The sequence below is a fragment of the Lagenorhynchus albirostris genome, chromosome 18, assembly GCF_949774975.1.
Source record: "Lagenorhynchus albirostris chromosome 18, mLagAlb1.1, whole genome shotgun sequence".
NCBI lineage: Eukaryota > Metazoa > Chordata > Mammalia > Artiodactyla > Delphinidae > Lagenorhynchus > Lagenorhynchus albirostris.
Genome location: NC_083112.1, coordinates 23,249,953 through 23,268,502, shown reverse-complemented (window position 1 = coordinate 23,268,502; position 18,550 = coordinate 23,249,953). Strand labels below are relative to the sequence as shown.

The following is an 18,550-nucleotide window of genomic DNA, read 5'->3' as shown; positions in this document are numbered from 1 at the left end:
GAGTAACCCCTGCTGTCCACAACTAAAGAAAGCCCGCTCACAGCAACAAAGACCCAACGCAGCCAAACATAAATGAAGAAATAAATTTAATTTAAAAAAACCTTTTAAAAAATAAAAAGGACCCTTTAAAAAAGAGAAAACTCACTGTGATTTAGTTACCAGAGATATCCACGTAAAGCATTTCTCCTGGTGGCTTTCTTTTTAGATCACTCTTGGTTATATTTATTTAATAAACACATACAGTGCTTAATTGGTGCAGGTAGTATTATAAGAACTTTACAAATATGAGCTCACCCAATCCCCCTAACAGCTCTAGGAGGTCAGTACATTTTACAGATGAGGAAAATGAGGAATGGAGAGGCCAGGGACTTGTCTAAGGTCACACAACTAGTAAGAAGCAGACTCAGGATGTGAACCGATGCTGTCTCACTCCAGACTCTTAACCGCCATGCTGGGCTGCCTCTCTTGAATGGACTGTAATGTCAGCCCATTACAGTCCTTGTCAACTGAAAAATGCCGGTTGACGACTGGGACGCCATCCCCTTGTGAGGGCTGCCAGCAGTCCGGGCCTCTTGGGGGGCCAGCAGGGGCCCCATGCTGGCTGATGAGCGGTGGCTTGGGTGCAATCGTGAACGCAAAGGGGAGCAGAGCAGAAGGGCAGCAGGGGCCTGGCCCAGGAGCAGTGTTAGCTGGGATGGGCCTGGCTCTCTGCTGCTGTTAGGTGGTGACACCTTGTCCTTTGGCCAAGTGTGACTTGTAACCATGGTTACAACAGGCACGCAGTTTGGAAGATGTGTGCAGGGGAAAGCCGAGGTCGAGGCAGCGCTCCAAAGACCAAATGAGGGCCACGGGCAGGACCGGCCAAGCAGATGAAGAGACTCGGGCAGGGGGACTGGGGGAGCCCCAGCTATACCCCAAGTATGTGATAATAAAGCAGAACCACTGAGGTGATGGGATAAAAGAGAAAAGCGGGGGATACAGAAGCCATTCTAAAGGAAGAACGGACAGAGGAAAGAAAAGAATTAAAAACTTTTCGGCAAAGTCTGGACCACTAGCAGAATAATGATGCTAGAATCAGAGGTCACAAAGAATGAGAAGTACTGGCTCCAGTATTTCAGAAATACTGGATGTGAGGTCTTGGAAAGGTAGCGGGAAATATGGGTCATTGGCTCAGGATAGCATCTGGGCTGGCAGGGGCTCTCCAGCCCATCTGCCATCTCTCCCCCGTCCCGCAGGTAACGGGGGAGTTGTCCTTGCCACCCTCAGAGTGTCTCTGCCTGGTCTTCATGTGCCCGCTCTACCTGCAGTCATTTCTCTACAAAGCGACAGTGTCCTCAGTTGCTAGCACAGTCCCCTGCACGTGGTAAATCTTCAACCAATATTGTTTGAAAGAATAAATGGTAGACTCTCGGTAATATTTGTTGAATGAATCTGTTATTACCCAGAGAGGATAAACTTCATAGGTGAGACCGACTGGCAGTCACAGGATCTGGTCAGTACCCTTGGCTGGGAGTGATTTCCCAGAAGTCTAGGAGGACCACATATAATGGAGAGGGGAAAAAACAATGCAGTCACTTCGGGTATTTTACCTTCTTCTGGTCCCTAAATGTATTTGATGCAGCATCATTTTAAAGTAAAATAATTTCTTTACTACTTTAGATTTAGACAGTAAAAAGTTAACTTTGAGTTTGTATCTATTATTAGTGCTTTCAATATATATATATATATATTTTTTTTTTTGGTACACGGGCCTCTCACTGCTGTGGCCTCTCCCGTTGCGGAGCACAGGCTCCGGACGCGCAGGCTCAGCGGCCATGGCTCACGGGCCCAGCCGCTCCGCGGCATGTGGGATCCTCCCGGACCGGGGCATGAACCTGTGTCCCCTGCATCGGCAGGCGGACTCTCAACCACTGTGCCACCAGGGAAGCCCTTCAATATGTTTTTAAATTAAATATTAACCTTTTTTTGGGAGACCATAATATAAGCTTATAAACTTTTCCCTTTCTTTTCCTGTTTAAAATTTAAGATAATTCTCTAGTTCACGTTCTTTTTTTTTTAACATCTTTATTGGAGTATAACTGCTTTACAATGATGTGTTAGTTTCTGCTTTATACCAAAGTGAATCAGCTATACATATACATATATCCTCATATCCCCTCCCTCTTGCATGTCCCTCCCACCCTCCCTATCCCACCCCTCTAGGTGGTCACAAAGCACCGAGCTGATCTCCCTGTTCTATGCGGCTGCTTCCCACTAGCTATCTATTTTACGTTTGGTAGTGTATATATGTCCATGCCACGTTAATTCTTAATAATAACGTTTCTTGGTTTTCTCTTTACAAATATATATACTGGAAGAAAACGTACAGAATATAGATTTTAAAAATTAACTGGAATTCTACTACTCAGATATAAGCACTATTAACATTCAGATATTTACCTTTCATATTTTATATATAACCCTCCTCCCACATACTCATATATAGTATTATGTAATATATATACACACACATGAATGTATATATATATAGTTGTGTGTGTGTATATATATAGTTGTTTAATTCTTATTTGAAAAAACAGGATTATCCCACATATACTTTTAACAAGAGAACCCTGATAGGAAAGAGTAATTCAATTTTGTAATGTTTTCCATTAAAAACTAAGAGCATACTACTGCCTGGATCATAACTTAATTATGGCTATCACAGTTCACACCAAGCTTAAACTATGGTCTCAAGCTGGTGATGAGATGCCTTTCTTTTGGCATAGTTTTGTGACAATCATATTAAATAAAACCTATGTAAAAATGAGAAAAAAATCTTTTGTATTCCTTTAGCTCCATTCATCATTTAAAGTGTAGGTTGTAGTGTTTTATTTTAGTTTTCCTATATGCTGCCATAAATGTTGCCAAGTGAAAAAAAATACACTTGATCTCAAAAACAGTTGTGTGTTTCTCTTCAACACGTAAAAAATGGAACCCATACTACTATATCCACACAAGTGAGGCTACCCTTCAGAGCCTGAAAAAGTACTGACATGAAAAATCTCCTTAACCAATAAAAATGGAGCAGCAAACAGAAGAAACTAAAGCGAAATACTTTAAAATGTATGTACGTGCATCCAGAATTAGTCAGTTTGATTCATCTTGTATGATACTGACTCTATTGTGGGTAAAGATTAATTGTATTATGGTGCTCTTGGCATGTTATTTTCCCAGTCCATTTCTCAATATGACATTTCATATTTTTCTCTGCTACAAAGCACTCACTATCATAACTTTCACCTGCTGAGTTTACGTTACTAATGATAATATTAAAATTCAGAGTCTTTTTGACCTGTACAGAGGTAAATTAGGTCATGAGAATAGATGGGATGCAATCTGATAAATGGGAAAGAGAGACATTTCATTGTTATTAAAGTAAAATCAAATTTTACAAGGTTTGCCAGCCATACTGTGAGATCTTAGTAAACATTAGATAGCCTCCCCTCCCTAACACACCAAAATCCAATTCTCTCTTCTCACTGCATTCTTGCATATGCCACCTACGAGAAATACTCCAAGAACAAAGTGGTCTGGATTGCTGATGCACGGTTCATGGTGGATGTAGAATTTGGGGTCCTCTGAATTAAAAAATAGTAGGAATAAGGGCAATGATTATAATACTAATCGTTAGCTCTTGCTGAGTGCCTGGTAGATGCCAGGTGTTGGTCCTGCTATTATCCCCATTTTACAGATGATAAAATCGAGGCACAAATAAGCTAAGTACTTTCCCCAGCTCACATACCTAGAGAGTAGTGGCTGTAAGACCGGGCCCCAGGTAGCCAGACTTTGGAGCTATTAGTCTATACTGCCTTCTGTCCAAGTTACTTCTCAGGGAATCACAACTTCTGGACTTCGTTCAAGCCCCTAATCCCAGGCCAAGTCCTTTCCTTGCTGAGAACACTGAAGCCAGTGTTTGGTGATTTCCCTTTTCAGCACCTGCTGTCTCCACAAGGGGCCATGTGCTCCTTGAGGATGGTGACCAGGCTGTGATCGTGTGTGCTCCCAACACACAGCACTCTGTCTACAACACTGCACTGCCCATTGCGTGGACTTGGGTGGACACAGGAACAGCTAGTTAGTTGTGAGTCCACCTATCTTTTGTGTATTCTCCAAATGGCTGTGATTTCTTATAAACCAGAGCCTGGCAATTAGTAACTGTATATTTTCCTTTGGGGATTGAATCACAGCAAAGTTCAACATTTAGACTAAAGTCTCTGGACACCGCAGTTCAGTATAGTTCGATTAGAATTTATCAAACCTCCCCTACTCTCTCATCCATCAAGTATGTATTGAGCACCTACTATATGGTTGGTTTTGTGCTAGATAAGATTCAAAGATGAGTAATAGTGGTTCCTGCTCTCAAAGAACCTAAGAGTCTAGAGCATGTAACAGGCATGTAAAATATATTGAAAGACAGTGTGATGTAACTATGACAAGGGTTGGCCTTGGGGGCTGTGGAAGCCCCTAGCAGCACCTAATCTGAACTGGAGTGGACAGCAGGCAGTAGTTACCCAAAGTGTGGTCTGCAGATGGATGGCCCTGGGAGCTTATTAGCAAATTCTCAGGCCTCAGCCCAAACCTTCCCAATCTCAAACTCTAAGGGGGGAGCCCAGCGATCTGTGCTTTAAGAAGCTCTCCTTTTGATTCTGTTGCTTACTGAAGTTTGGGAAGTGTTGCCTTAGAGAACGTAAGACTCACAGACGCATAGCCACAGGCAAAGAAAACTTACACCAAGTTAAAGCTGTAACGTAAGAAAGTCGGATGAGTGACCCCTACCACCTCAATTCTAACTTTCACAGTCGGCAAGACTTCTGTACGCATCTGAAACTGAACTGCGACGAGATGTGCTTAATCCTCAAGATCACCTGCAGATAACATAGAAAAGGAAGTGTTTGCATTTCTCACCTAATCGGGCCAAACAGATTCACAGAGCTGTCTGAGGTGGCTGGAGTTTCTACCTCCACTCAATCATCAGTCAACAAGTGTTACAAATGTATTACAGATGTGCCCACCTACACAGGCTCATCACTCTGTTAGGTTCTGTAACACATACCTACACATTACCTGCCCTTAAGGCACTTACACCTGAGTTGTGAAGCTAGGCATATCATAACTGGGTTGTTCAGAATGTTTGGGATAATGAGAACTACTGTGGGAATATTCAGAAGATGGTAATTGATTTGGACTGATCTTAGGATAAGACCCCAAGAAGTAGGAATTGAGCTGGGCTTCAACACAGCAGCATTTGCATTGCTGGCAAAAAGCATGACATGATAGACGGAGGAAAGCTGAATTACCAATAAGAATATCTAATTATTTAGAGGTTTTCACGTATGGTGCACCTAGCCGAATTCGACCTGTTGACTAAAGTCATTTATTCAGGATCCCAGGTCAACAGTTATTCCCAATAGCAGGCCAACAGTTATTCTGTTCTTACCAAGGGGACCGACTTGAATACTGCTGTGTAAAATGTCCAGGAACAGGCTTCCCTGGTGGAGCAGTGGTTAAGAATCCACCTGCCAATGCAGGGGACACGTGTTCGAGCCCTGGTCTGGGAAGATCCCACATGAGGCGGAGCAACGAAGCCCGTGTGCCACAACTACTGAGCCTGTGCTCTAGAGGCTGTGTGACACAACTACTGAAGCCTGTGAGCCACAACTACTGAGCCTGCAAGCTACAACTACTGAAGCTCGTGCATCTAGACCTGTGCTCCACAACAAGAGAAGCCGCTGCAATGAGAAGCCTGCGTACCGTAACGAAGAGTAGTCTCTGCTCTCCGCAACTAGAGAAAGCCTGGGCGCAGCAACGAAGACCCAACGCAGCCAAAAATCAGTAAGTAAGTACATAAATAAATAAATTAATTAATTAAAAAAAAAATGTCCAGGAACGATACCTAAGCTTACAGCAGTAAGCCATGTTATACTTGTGTGCGTGTGTGTCAGTGTGTGTGTACGTGTGGTGAGGGGAGTGGGGGATTAGACCCACATAGGTTAGGGGGCTTTATATAGGTCGCACTTGCAGACCTTTCTCCTAGTTTCAAGTCATCTTTCTCAAAGCTGGCAATGGCAAGAAACTGTGCAAATTAGATTCTGAAAGTCTCATAAACATAAGTAGCTCATCAGCATACACCGAACAGTCTGGAAACTGTCCAGACAAAGAAAGGCACTCTGAAATCTCACAAGGAAACTGACATAACAATAAAAATGAGGGTGATGCAGCACATGGCCACGAATCTGCCCCACAAGGGCGATTTCAGGGCCGGGGAGGCTGAGGGTTAGAGGATTTTCATGGGGGAAGGAAAAAAAAAAGAAGAGAAATCTTAAAACAACAACAAAACCTATTAAGTGTTCCAAGGCTGACGAGTCTTTCTAGAAAGAACGTAAAATGTGAAGGCCTCTTCCACTGGGCAGGGGCAGGAGCTTTCCTCCCCAGCTCAACGTTTGCTCCGCCTGAATTAGGAAGACAGACATGGAGGGAGTTCAGGCTGAGGTGTGGCCTGAAGAAGTTCCAGGTGGCTACAAACAGGGTGCCTGGTGCCTGGGAGAGCAGGGTGGCCGGGTGCCCCTCTGGGCGGGGTGGGCAGGCCAGGAGGGAGGGAGGGGAGGCTGCATTTGGCACGAACTCACAGATGGGGCCGCTTCCCACCTCTCAGGTCCTAGACAGGGTTGGGGGAACGGAGAGGGGCGCCTCCGTCAGAGCAAGGCTGAACGAGTAGAACGCACTTCACTTGCTCATGGGTCCTCTGAAATGTCCAAGTAGTATTTCCAAGTCTGACCTTTGTAGTTACCCCCAGGAAGCCCATCAATATTGCATCTGCAGATTAATATCTGAGTTGTCTGCTTCGAATTCCAGGATAGACTTCTTTTGGGGTAGAGTTTTCATTACGTGGGCATAGTCATGCAACTACAAACACACCTCTGGTGAAGGCCGTGTCGCTTCTCGAGCTGGCAGGGATGGGTGGGGTGGCGGCAGCAGCAAGTGATGAAACTTAGGAAAACTCTTCCCGGCACAGTCTTCTCCGCCCCTCTCCCCCTTTTTTCTTCTTTCCGCCTTTCCACCTACTTTCCCCTTCTTTGTCCTCGTCCTTACACATTTCCTCAAAGAAATACCACCGTCTAGTGAGTTCTGTGGCACTGTGATGGATGAGGGCTGGAGACGAGCAGTGTGTGTGGTGAGAGAACGACTGCCCTGTGTGGCGTTACACAACCCTCCTGAGACCCAGGGAGTGCTGAGCAGAGAATCCTCGCAAGACCAGCGTCAAGACGGTGAGCCGAGCAATGCTCGCCCCAGCCCTGGCCGGCACATTTCACACCTCTTCCTTTCCTGGTCTCTGTGGTTAGCAGAAGCTAGGAGTGTAGAAATCACTGTAGAACATTTAATGTTCGAAAAACAACAGCAAGTGTCTAGGAAGCCCTATAGCTCCTGAGAAACAGAGAGAACTAACACCAGGGGACGCTCATCTCCTGGTGAATCCCTGTTCCCTGCTGTTTTCAGGTCACTAATCCTGGTGATATGTCAGCAGGAACCGAAGCTGTGTGAGAGAAGGAGGCGCCCCACTTTCCCCTACCATCTTCCAGAGGCACTAGAACAAAGTGCTTCTGTCCATCTTTTGGGCTCCTGGCTTTTTTCACAAATGCTCCTCAACTTTCTTCCTGTTCCGTTTTGAGCAGCACATCAGGCAGTGCTAAGCTGTATCTCCCGGGAGGCCCGGTTCCTGTGACTGAGCTCTCTAGGTTTATTATACTTTAAAATGATATTGCCTGCACTCAAGTCATGTCTGTATATCCCCGTGTGCATCTCTTGTTGACGGTTTTGAGTTTCCATGTATCTTCCTGACCATATTAGAAATAAAAAGTTAAGGTTCTGTTTGGGCTTAGAACTCATGTTGTCCTTGTACTTGGACATTCTTCTCAATCTCATGTATTCTCTGGAGAGGGTGGGTAGGGGTCGCCTGGGTTTGGGATCCACACGGAGAACAGGTTCTGCCATCCCTAGACCACCAGGAAGACGCTCTAGTTCACAGCACAAAACCCCCAATAACATGTCTCAGTATCATTCTTCTAAATCATTCACGAAGGCTATACCGTTTGCCTTTCTCTGCAGAATGTAGACATTCTTGGGAGCCGTTTTCATCTCCTGTTGAAGAACTCAGTATCCTCTCTATGTGGTCACATTCAGACAATATTACTGGTTGTCTATCTCATCACTTACCATGTAGGGGCTGAGCTTTAATCTTTGTAAAGAGTTAGTGGAGCTCCCTCTATCCCTAAATCCCATTCAAATGGAAAAGCATCCCCATTTCAAAAGTGCTTCAATGGTGGATGGATTAACTAATACACTGTTAAAGAATACTCATTGCACACTATCCAGGACAGCAAAAACAAATACTATTTTAAAGTCCCACAGCAGGGACTGATTCAATACACAACAGCACATCTGTGGCATGAAGTATCAGGCAGTCATTAAAAGTTGTACTAAGAAAACATTTAATAACATGGGGAAATGCTCATGATTTACAATGAAAAAAACTGTATGGCTGTAAAACTGCCCATATAATATGCTGTAAATTTGGTAAAAATGTATATATGTGCACACAGGCGAGGCTGAGGGAAACACAAGAAAGTGTAAACACTAATTTCCGAGTGGTAAGATTGCAGATGATTGTTTTCTTTATATTTTCCACAAAAAGAAAATGGCTCTTTTAAGATAAGAGCATTTGTGTGTGTGTGGGTATTGGATTTATAAAAGTTACCAATCTTCCATTCTAAACAATTGCTTTTGCTTCTGCATCACATAGGATTATCATTAACCTTCTGGGGGAAGTATATTTGTCTCCAGAGTGGAAAATTTTGGTTTCAGATCTTGATTTTAGCTATATAGGTATCCATGTCTGTGTCAGACCATTTCAGTCAGCACTGAAATTTATGTCTACTTTGGCTGCTTTCATGTCTCCAAACCCAACCTGTCAGCTTTATTAAACATGCACTAATCCTATTACACGCTCCAAATCCTCTAATGGCCAAGCAGGTCCTATCAGCTCCCGTCCTGACAAAAAGGCCTAACTGTAGGCCCAGCTCCAGCTGTGGAAACACATGGCGGGTTGGCAGTGAGGCTCCTGGTAAGGAAACTTCTCGAGTGTTTACTGGAACCAAAAACACTAACCCTGAAGCCAGCTTTGTCCAACTTTGACAGCAGTTCCCTCTCTAATCCTTCCTTGGGGCACATGCTGAGAAGAGAGTTTATGAACAGGGTCTCCTCCGACCATCAGTCCTTTCCGAGGGGGCTGGGTTGGGATGTGTGTGGTTTTTTTCACGTGCAATTCTGGATTTCACAGCAAATGGTGGGGATACGGCTAATTCACAGCAGAAAACATGGTAAACTAGCTGGAAGAAGGCAGCTGGGTGGGTGCAGGAGGGTGGAGTCGTGGTAGAGGCGGGAACGGAAGCACCAGCAGAAGAAAAGCAACGTTACAGAGGCTGTAACTGGAACAAAAGGCCAGAGGCTGGGTGTGAGCATTTAATACGTGAATGGGGCCATACATTACAGGCTAAAGGAAGTATCAGTCCATGAAAAGTCCCCCTTCTTGATTTTAGACATCTACAGAGCAAGGCTGACCCCAGGCAGCTACAGACATGGGTCCATCTCTCTCTGAAGGAAGACAAAGTGGCTATTGAAGACAAAGTTGCGATTTTCAGGGGTCTCAAAGCTCCCTACATACCTACACGTATATACCACTCCCCTCAGACTCTCCTCCCCATGGACCCAATCCTTCCAATAAAGGTCTTGTCTCCAGAGAGTTTAGGGAAACGTGCAAACCAGCTACCTCAAGCCCATTCATTATTCGCACTGTGATATTGACCCAAAGGTGGAGAATGAGTCCTGATGGAATGAGACAGAGGACAAGCCAGTTTTGGTGAGATCGGGGCACGATGACAGAGTCAGCTCCACGTGAGGCAGGAACCACGTCTATATTAGTCACCGATGGATTTCCAGAACCCAGCACAGCACCTGGCACGTGGAAGGATGGAGCAATAATACCCAACACTTCCCGGCCATGTCAACACTGCCTAGCAATGCTCGCAATAACCCTATGCGTTAGCTGCAGTCACTACCTTTGTTTTAGAAGTGAACAAAATGGTGGTGCACGGTGCAATGAATGGCCCAGGGTCCCCCAGACAGTAAATGGCGGAACCGGGACTAAAGCCAGGCTACTTGGTGCCCAGATCTGTTCTTAATCTCTACACTCTGCTGCCTCCTTCAATGAAGACTTGTTGATTTACTGAGTCCAAAAGGGATGGAAGGTGAAGTAAGTCAGACAGAGAAAGACAAATATAATATGATATCACTGACATGTGGAATCTAATTTTTAAAAAATGATACAAGTGAATTTATTTACAAAACAGAAACAGACTTACAGATAGCGAAAACAAACTTACGGTTACCAAAGGGGAAACGTGGTGGGGAAGGATAAATCAGGAGCTTGGGATGAACATACACACTACTACGTATAAGACAGATAACCAACAAGGATCTACTTATAGTACAGGGAACTCTACTCAATATTTTCTGATAACCTCTATGCGAAAAGAATCTAGACAAGAATGAATATATGTATATGTATAATTGAATCACTTTGCTGTACACCTGAAACTAACACAACAATGTCAATCAACCATACTCCAATAAAATTTAAAAAAAAAAAAAAAAAAAGGGCTTCCCTGGTGATGCAGTGGTTGAGAGTCCGCCTGCCGATGCAGGGGACACAGGTTCGTGCCCCGATCCGGGAAGATCCCACATGCCGCGGAGTGGCTGGGCCCGTGAGCCATGGCCGCTGAGCCTGTGCATCCGGAGCCTGTGCTCCGCAACGGGAGAGGCCGCAACAGTGAGAGGCCCGCGTACCGCAAAAAAAAAAAAAAATAATAATAAAAAATAAATTTAAAAAAAGGGGGGATGGAAGACTGTGTTGGAACACAGACTGGGGGCCTTTGTACAGCCTCAGGCAGTGAGATGGTGAGAAGAAAGACCCCCAGGGGCCGGAAGGACTGTGGCGTCTGCAGTCTCACCCCCGGTATCTGCAGGCGCGCGCTCCCTGGGCCGGTGCTCCAGTTCCCTGCCATGCAGCCTGTGGAATGGTGCGAGGGAGGGACAGACCTTTGTGCTGAGGTGTTCCTTACTGTCTCCTCCAGTTCAAGGTCGGGGCCTCCAAGAACAGGCCCGAAGCTACAGGAGGGAAGGATAGAGCCTGAGTCTTCTTTGTCCTCTGAGACTATGGTCCCAGTTTCCTGTGGGGTTTTTCTTTTTCTTTCGCCTTGTTTGATACATCAGTATGTATATACCCTCTTGTGCTTAACGCACCCAAAGGATGGTAAGCACGTTCTGCAACTGGGCCAAGGGCTCGATGCTAGCAGAGGTTCCGCCATAGGCATCATTAGAATACACGGTTAACGGTAGCTTTCTGCCGCAGCGTGTACTAAACCTGAAGACTGTTCTGCACACAGCATCTCTTCCGTATGCTCTTAACATCTTCACTCTGACAAATGTGAAGACAACTTGAGGATTTACTTACTTACAGAGGCAACGTGAGAAACTGAAAAATCTTTTCTCTTTTGTGTTTTTGTTTTATTGTTGGGTGGGAAAGGTGTTCCACTAGACAGTGGTAACCTTCAGTGCCACAGATGCAACCTCTTTCCAGGCTGCAAATGATTTTTGTAACTCCAGTGTGTGAGCCTGAATTATGCAAGTAGAGGAGGGGGCAGTAAAAGCTTTCCTGTAGCAGAAACAAAGGGGGGAGAAAAAATTCACGGAAACTTCTAGACCGAATTGTTCTATACGTTGCCGGCTTAAGTAGCTACTTTATTTGATCCCTCCTAGCTGTTCCTGCATTTCTTGCATCCTCTCCTTTCCCTTCCACTTTCTCGCCGAGCATATGCAGGTTAAGGATCATGGGTGGTGATACCTCTGGGAGGTACCTGGGAGGAAGGTCATCAAAAGAGATGCAAGGTGAGGACAGATATCGAATTAAGTACATTCAACAAAGTAATGAATAGTAAATTTAATTTTAAATTAAATTTTAAAAGTTTTTAATTTAAGATTTTGATATCTGTTATACATAATGACCAGGGACCAGGTTAGTTATTCAGCAATCCTAGGGGTTAAGAGAGAGCTTGGAGACAGAGACCAAAAGAAAAGTCATAGCTTTGCTTTTGAGGAAAGAAAATTGGTTTTGGAATAACTGAAATCTCTGAAGGATCTGTACTAAAGGCTAGTTTTAAACTTGGGTATACTAAAATATATCCAGTTCCAAATACAAGAAAAAACCTGCTTCAGATCTTAAGTGCAGTCCTCTTGGAGAAAAGGCCTTTGCAATTGATCTCAGCTTCTGGCTCCAATGCTTTTAGATTAGCCTTTCAGAAACCTCTTCTCATGGGCGTGAGCTCACAGAAGGTCTTGCGCATGGGGACAAGGGTGGGCTTTGTAAGGGCGCCTCTGTTTGGGGACCTCAAGAATACTGAACAAGGTGTTGGTCAGATACTGTCCTTGCCCAATAAAATATAAAAACAATAGAAAATAATCAGTAACTGAGGGACTCTAGGTGCGGCTACTCTCATAAGCTTAGCTCTTGAGACTAAAGAGGCAAAAGAGTTACTAAGTTGCAAAACCGGACACTTTTTTTTTTTTTCCCGACACATCTTTGAGTGGCAGGTGTGCATCTGTCACGCTAACATTCTGAATGCCTGACAATTCTGTTACGTCTAATCTCCCTGCCAGACTTCATGACACAGCTATTAATATACAGAATCAACCAGAAACAAATCTGAGCCATGCAGACCAGGATTTATGGACGTGTTAATTACGGCATTATTTATAAAATTAAAAAAAAAAAGGAAGTTAAATGCCTAACACATAGGCACGTGGTTCAGTTAGTTCATATCTACATTACACAGCCATTAAGAGCCATGCCTCTGAGGAACATTTACTGACAAGAAGAATACTCACGGTATAATGAGAAATCAATAAGGTACAAAATGGAAGACACTGTGATCATATTTATTGGTTCATTTATTTATGGTTTTTTCCCCTCTGGTCGTATGCATGCACGTGACTGGGAAGAACGAAAATAAAATACTGATGGTGACTATCTCTGAGTAATGAGATATTAGCTTATTTTTCTCTACCTTTGTCTACTTTTCTGTAATTTTCCAGTTTCATACAAACCTTTTCCTTTTCCAATAAAATATACTGCTTTAAGAAAGCGATTGTTAATTCTCACAAGAATACCTAGCTAAGCCAGCACCAGTCCACTATATAATTATTATTATTAAATGATAATGTACACAGCTCCTATCCCTGCATGTGAGTAATCATGGTGAAAAAAAATCAATATGTCTCAGTCAGTAACCTCTGGGCCAGAAGCTTTAAAACTCATGATCTGCATTAAAATTCATCCTGTCAGAGCATTACCTACTGTATTGAATATTCTGATATTGATGTATGAAAAGGGAATTGATACTTGTCAAGGACGTACTCTGGGCCAGGTGTTTATATATGGGGTTTCGCTTAGTACGCTTCTGGATGAGGAAACTGAAGTTCAAAAAGGTCAAATCACTGACTCTGGTCACATGACTCCTCAGTGATCAACATGGATTCAAACCCTCTCAGTCTGGCTTGAAAGCCCCCTCTCCTTTCACCACCACAGGGCTGGTGAAAACTTCAGATGACACGTAGACTTCATTTCAGACATTTAAAAATATCTTAAAATATTGTGCTAGCACTCCGACCGTGTGGCCAAAATAACTGACCTTTGTTTCTTTTCTTTCACACAACCTAGTGGAGGTGCTGGGGAAACTACCCAAAGGAGACAACATGACAGACAGAAAAGAGAAGGACAGGTGAATAATCCACCTACTGGGAAACTCTTGAAAGAACAGGCAATTTTTAGAGTTGCACAAACTAGCCTAGCCCTCTGCTCGGTGAGGGAGGAGGCGGCCAGCTGAGATGTCGGGCAAGTGCTACCAGACTCCATCAGTCCACAAATCTCTCCCCAAACCCGCCCCAGTGGGCAAGGTGCTGCTCCTCTCTCCTGCTTGGCCTGACTGAACCCCATTTCTCAATGGCCATTTTGGGGGGTTGATTACAAAGCACACGTCATGGATTCTAGAGAGGATTTTTTTTTTTTTTTTTTTTGGTACGCGAGCCTCTCACTGTAGTGGCCTCTCCCATTGCGGAGCACAGGCTCCGGACGCACAGGCTCAGCGGCCATGGCTCACGGGCCCAGCCGCTCCGCGGCATGTGGGATCCTCCCAGACCAGGGCATGAACCCGTGTCCCCTGCATCGGCAGGCGGACTCTCAACCACTGCGCCACCAGGGAAGCCCTAGAGAGGTATTCTTAGACGTTAAAAACTTTCCTCTAAGAGAGGACGACAGACCTTAAAGACGATCTCTTTTCACTCTTTCCACTTAACAATATATACCTTTTGACATTTCTCAAGAAAGAGCCTACAGACTAGATATTGTGTTAGGCCTATCTTTCCACGTAGCATCTAATTGAATTCAATCAGCAGATGAGTTTGTAATCCTAACAACATCCCATATAGTTAGAACCTCACAATTACAAAGTGCTTCCAAATCAGTGATATCATTTGCTTCTCACAGTAAACCTCAAGGAAGGAAAGGGAGGTAATGTCACCCCCATTTTACAGATCAGGAAATTGAGACATACTGCCACTTTGTCTGGCTTATTGGATTAGACAGCAGCTTCCTTGGGAGGCACAGAGGGACTGACTCTGGGGGGGGGGGTGCGTATGAAAGTTTCAAAACGTGGCAGTAACGTGTCTCTGGAAAACAGGATCCTGAAAAGGGGTTTTCGGGTAAGGATGGGGTAATGAAATACTGGAGCAGGAAGACAAACACTACTTAGGTCACACTGTTTGTTGCCTGTGGAGAGCTCTGGGTGAGTGGCTTCCTTCCCTAACTTTCTGCTTTCTCAGTCCTATCTATTCTTCAAAGCCAAACCCAAATCCCACAGATCCAGGAGCCGTTCTTGAGTATCCAGCACAGAGAAACCATAATAACAACACCTTAAGATTTCCATGTGCCCTAGCTCATTACATCATGAAAAGCTGTTGAGGTAGGCTGCACAGTCAGTTTTACAAATGAAGAAAATGAAGCTCAGAGGGGTTCAGTAACTTGTCAAGCTGACACGGCTAATAAGCAGCAAAGTCTGGATTTCAAACTACATCAAATCACAGCGGCCTCACCTTCCCGTACATGTATCACATCTTGTTTATTGCCTGCCCACGTGTCCCTTAGTTCATCAGCCTTTTGTTGTAAGTTCTTTGAGGGCAGACCCCAAGCCTTATATTTCTTTCTAACCACCCCCTCCCACAGTTAGCAGAGCCCCATGTACACAGTAGGTTCTCAATAAGCACCATATGTTAAATATCTGTTTGGTAGGAACAGTAGTTATCAAGAGGGATTTTCTGGTACTCTGAATGTCAGGGTCTCTGCTGTATATAATTAAGACAAGAGTGAACATGGAATGTATAATTTCTCCTCGCTCTAGCTTAATCAGGCATTCATTACCATGTCTGATTCTGTGTTATGTAAAAAGAACTGCTTAGTGAGCATTTTCTATGAAGAGGATAGTCAAATACATACAGATATCAAAGAGATTTTTAAAAAAGGCGAAAACAAAACCATCCAACATATGGAGAGACAATGATCTACATGGCGTACTGTTTCACCTGAGACTAAAGAACTTCCAAGGCAAAGAGAGTACTTGGCTAATACTGGGAAATTCAAGGTACACCAAGGAGGAAGCAGAGTGCCAAGTGGGATCCTGTACCATTAGACTCTGTCTCAAGAGGACGGACGCTCTATGCAACTGATCGGGGTCAGAAACAGAGAAAGGTACGCTTTCAAGGGCTTTTCTGGGAGAAGGGGTTTGCTTTGAAACCTCTTCAGCATAGCGGCCATTTCACTACCCTCTTCATTGCCAGGCAAACTTAATAAAAACACATGCAGTATACAATTTATTATCCTGTTGGGTCTCATTCCATTTGCCCTCCCAACACCTCATTGGTCTATAGCTTTGAAAATATAAAGGGCTCGAATAAATTCACCGAGATGAGAATTTTTATGATAGAGCTTAGCTCAAGTACTCCTGTGTCAACATCTGGTAACCTAAGCTAACAGTACCTACCCATATTTTATTGCCAAACCACACATTAGTAATCTTAATAAGCCGCTGAGACGCAGGGCTTCTGACTTCCTCTGTGTTAAAAAGTGCCACATTCTCGTGGGCATTCAACCAACACCAAGCAAGAAGAGCAAACCCCAGGTTTGTGGTACCTACATTTGTGTCCTCATGGCTGTGGCCATTGGTCTCGACCAACTCCTTGGTACCCTTCAACTGCAGATTTTAAGAAAAAACAAAACAAAAAAACCCAAATGAATAAGTAAGCATTATCTACTAAGTGTATATCATCCTGTTAACCCTGATTTATCTGAGGCTGCCCTTTATGAAACTTCCAACAAGAAAAAACAGATGGAGCACGTAATTCTAACGAGTCTTCCTGAAACCAGTTTGAGACCAACATTTTACGAAACCTGATGGCTGGCAAGAAATAAATGGGCCTTGGTCATTATTTTTAAATAATAAAATTAGAAAGCAGTTCCACAGGCATAAAATGCATAAAATTCATTCTTAAGAATAATAAATGATTCCATTTCCTCATTGTATTGCTATTAATTTAAACCCGGCAGTGTTTGCAAGTTGCCACCAGCTAAATGATGTTATATAACAATTGTTCGAGAATTATGTTATTTCCCCTTGTTTTAACATGCCGCAGTGCTACTGTACGTGCCCTCCTTGAGAACCTATTTGAATGACTGACATGGTTTCTGGAGGTCTAAAACAAGACGATTTGCTTCTTTTTGGAAAGGAAGAATTGGGAACACATCTCCTTGGTCACTGAGGCATCAGAAGAAAAGCTATTTCTCAAATGAGATTTTTAACAGTGAACATCTGAAAATGCCTCTCCCTCAGAAGGCTTAGGAGTCATCAGGTATCGGGAGATTTCTGGAAACCTTTAATTGGCATTTTATCCTAGCCTGACTTGAAGCAGACACATGAAGACAGAGAATAAGGGCAGAGGGGAGCAGGCCTTGCAGCTGTTTGCTGGTACTTCTTCCTGGCCTATTATGCTTAGGAAGCAGCATCTTCTGCATCCTCTTCTTTATGCCTAAAATATTCATGGTGGGATATAAATGCGTAAAGTTTGAAAGAAAATAAGTGCACCGCCAATGTGTTTGATTCAAATCTTGGTTCTTTCGGGCTCTTGGTACACGTTAAAATGAAAGCGTCTTTGATTTTTGTCAGGCGATCTCAGACTCCCAGCAAGAAAACCACACGCTCTCCGTGCCAAGAGAGAGGCTCTGCCGAAGCAACGGCGCCGTGGAGGAGCTGAGTGTGGGGCAGCCGGCTGTGGGCCAGTGGGGCAGATTAAGACTCACCTCCACATCACGCTCCTGCTTGAGAAAGAGGCATGCTGCCCTGTGTTCTCTGGGGCTACGCCACTGATGCTTCTACACGTAACAAAGACAAGGGAGCACAGGCAATGTGTGATACACAACGAGAAGAAAAAGTGCGCCTCAGTGACAGCAGTGCCGTCTGTTATCAGAGGGCACAAAGGGACTTAAAAATCCCTCTCTGTTTTCCTGTCTTAAGGGTTTCTTTTCATAGGTGTTCCTCATCTTCTTTTCATCAACCCTCTCTGCTTGTCCCACCTTGTAACTCGTGCTTCTGGGAGTGAAGAGCGGGGTTGGCTCAGAAGAAGGTTTTGTTACTTCTGCCCTCAATGGCCTGGCTCCCTGCTCTCTCCGGAGCTGCTGGTCTCCTCCAGACGGAGGGGCTAACATCTTGTCTGAGGATACCTGGGCTTGGGAACAGGCTCCAGGTGTTGGAAGCTACCACCTCTGTGAAGGACACGAAAGGCAGGAGCCAGTGGGGCCTGGTGGGACCTGGTGAAGCTGCATCTTAGCAAACAGAGAGCTTAGGGAATGAGCCTGCCTCCCCTGGGCTGAGGGCTACGGACGGTAAGGGTCTGCCCTCACAACCTGTTCCTTCTTTTCAGGATTTCCATCAAGTGGCAGTCATGTTAAAGAGCAAAATTCCACGTCTTCAGAGCAGGATATATCTTTTCCTGTGTGTGTGTGTGTGTGTGTGTGTGTGTGTTTGTGTGTGTGTGTCTATATAACACTGTAAGTCCCCTACATACGAACGAGTTCCGTTCCGAGAGCGCGTCTGTAAGTCCAATTTGCTTGTAAGTCCAACAAAGTTAGCCTAGGTACCCAACTAACACAATTGGCTATATAGTACTGTACTGTACTGTAATGGGTCTATAATACTTTTCACACAAATAATACATAAAAAACAAACAAACAAAAAATAAAGAAAATATTTTTAATCTTACAGTACAGCACCTTGAAAAGTACAGTAGTACCAGC

General features: G+C 44.2%; 1 protein-coding gene across 11 annotated transcripts in view; it reads right to left on the bottom strand.

Moving 5' to 3' along the window:
• ENOX1 (ecto-NOX disulfide-thiol exchanger 1) overlaps positions 1-18,550 on the bottom strand; it is a 611,047-nt gene that overhangs the window by 45,434 nt on the left and 547,063 nt on the right. For 9 of the 11 annotated variants that reach the window (XM_060129461.1, XM_060129462.1, XM_060129460.1 and 6 more), the window contains 2 exons: positions 17,558-17,629; positions 16,398-16,454 (listed from right to left, as the gene is read on the bottom strand). The exons of 1 other annotated variant lie outside the window; for it this stretch is intronic. In XM_060129461.1, the coding sequence (XP_059985444.1) occupies positions 16,398-16,454; positions 17,558-17,629 (129 nt within the window). The remainder of the gene's footprint in view (positions 1-16,397; positions 16,455-17,557; positions 17,630-18,550) is intronic. One more of the 11 variants, XM_060129466.1, reaches the window with a different exon arrangement.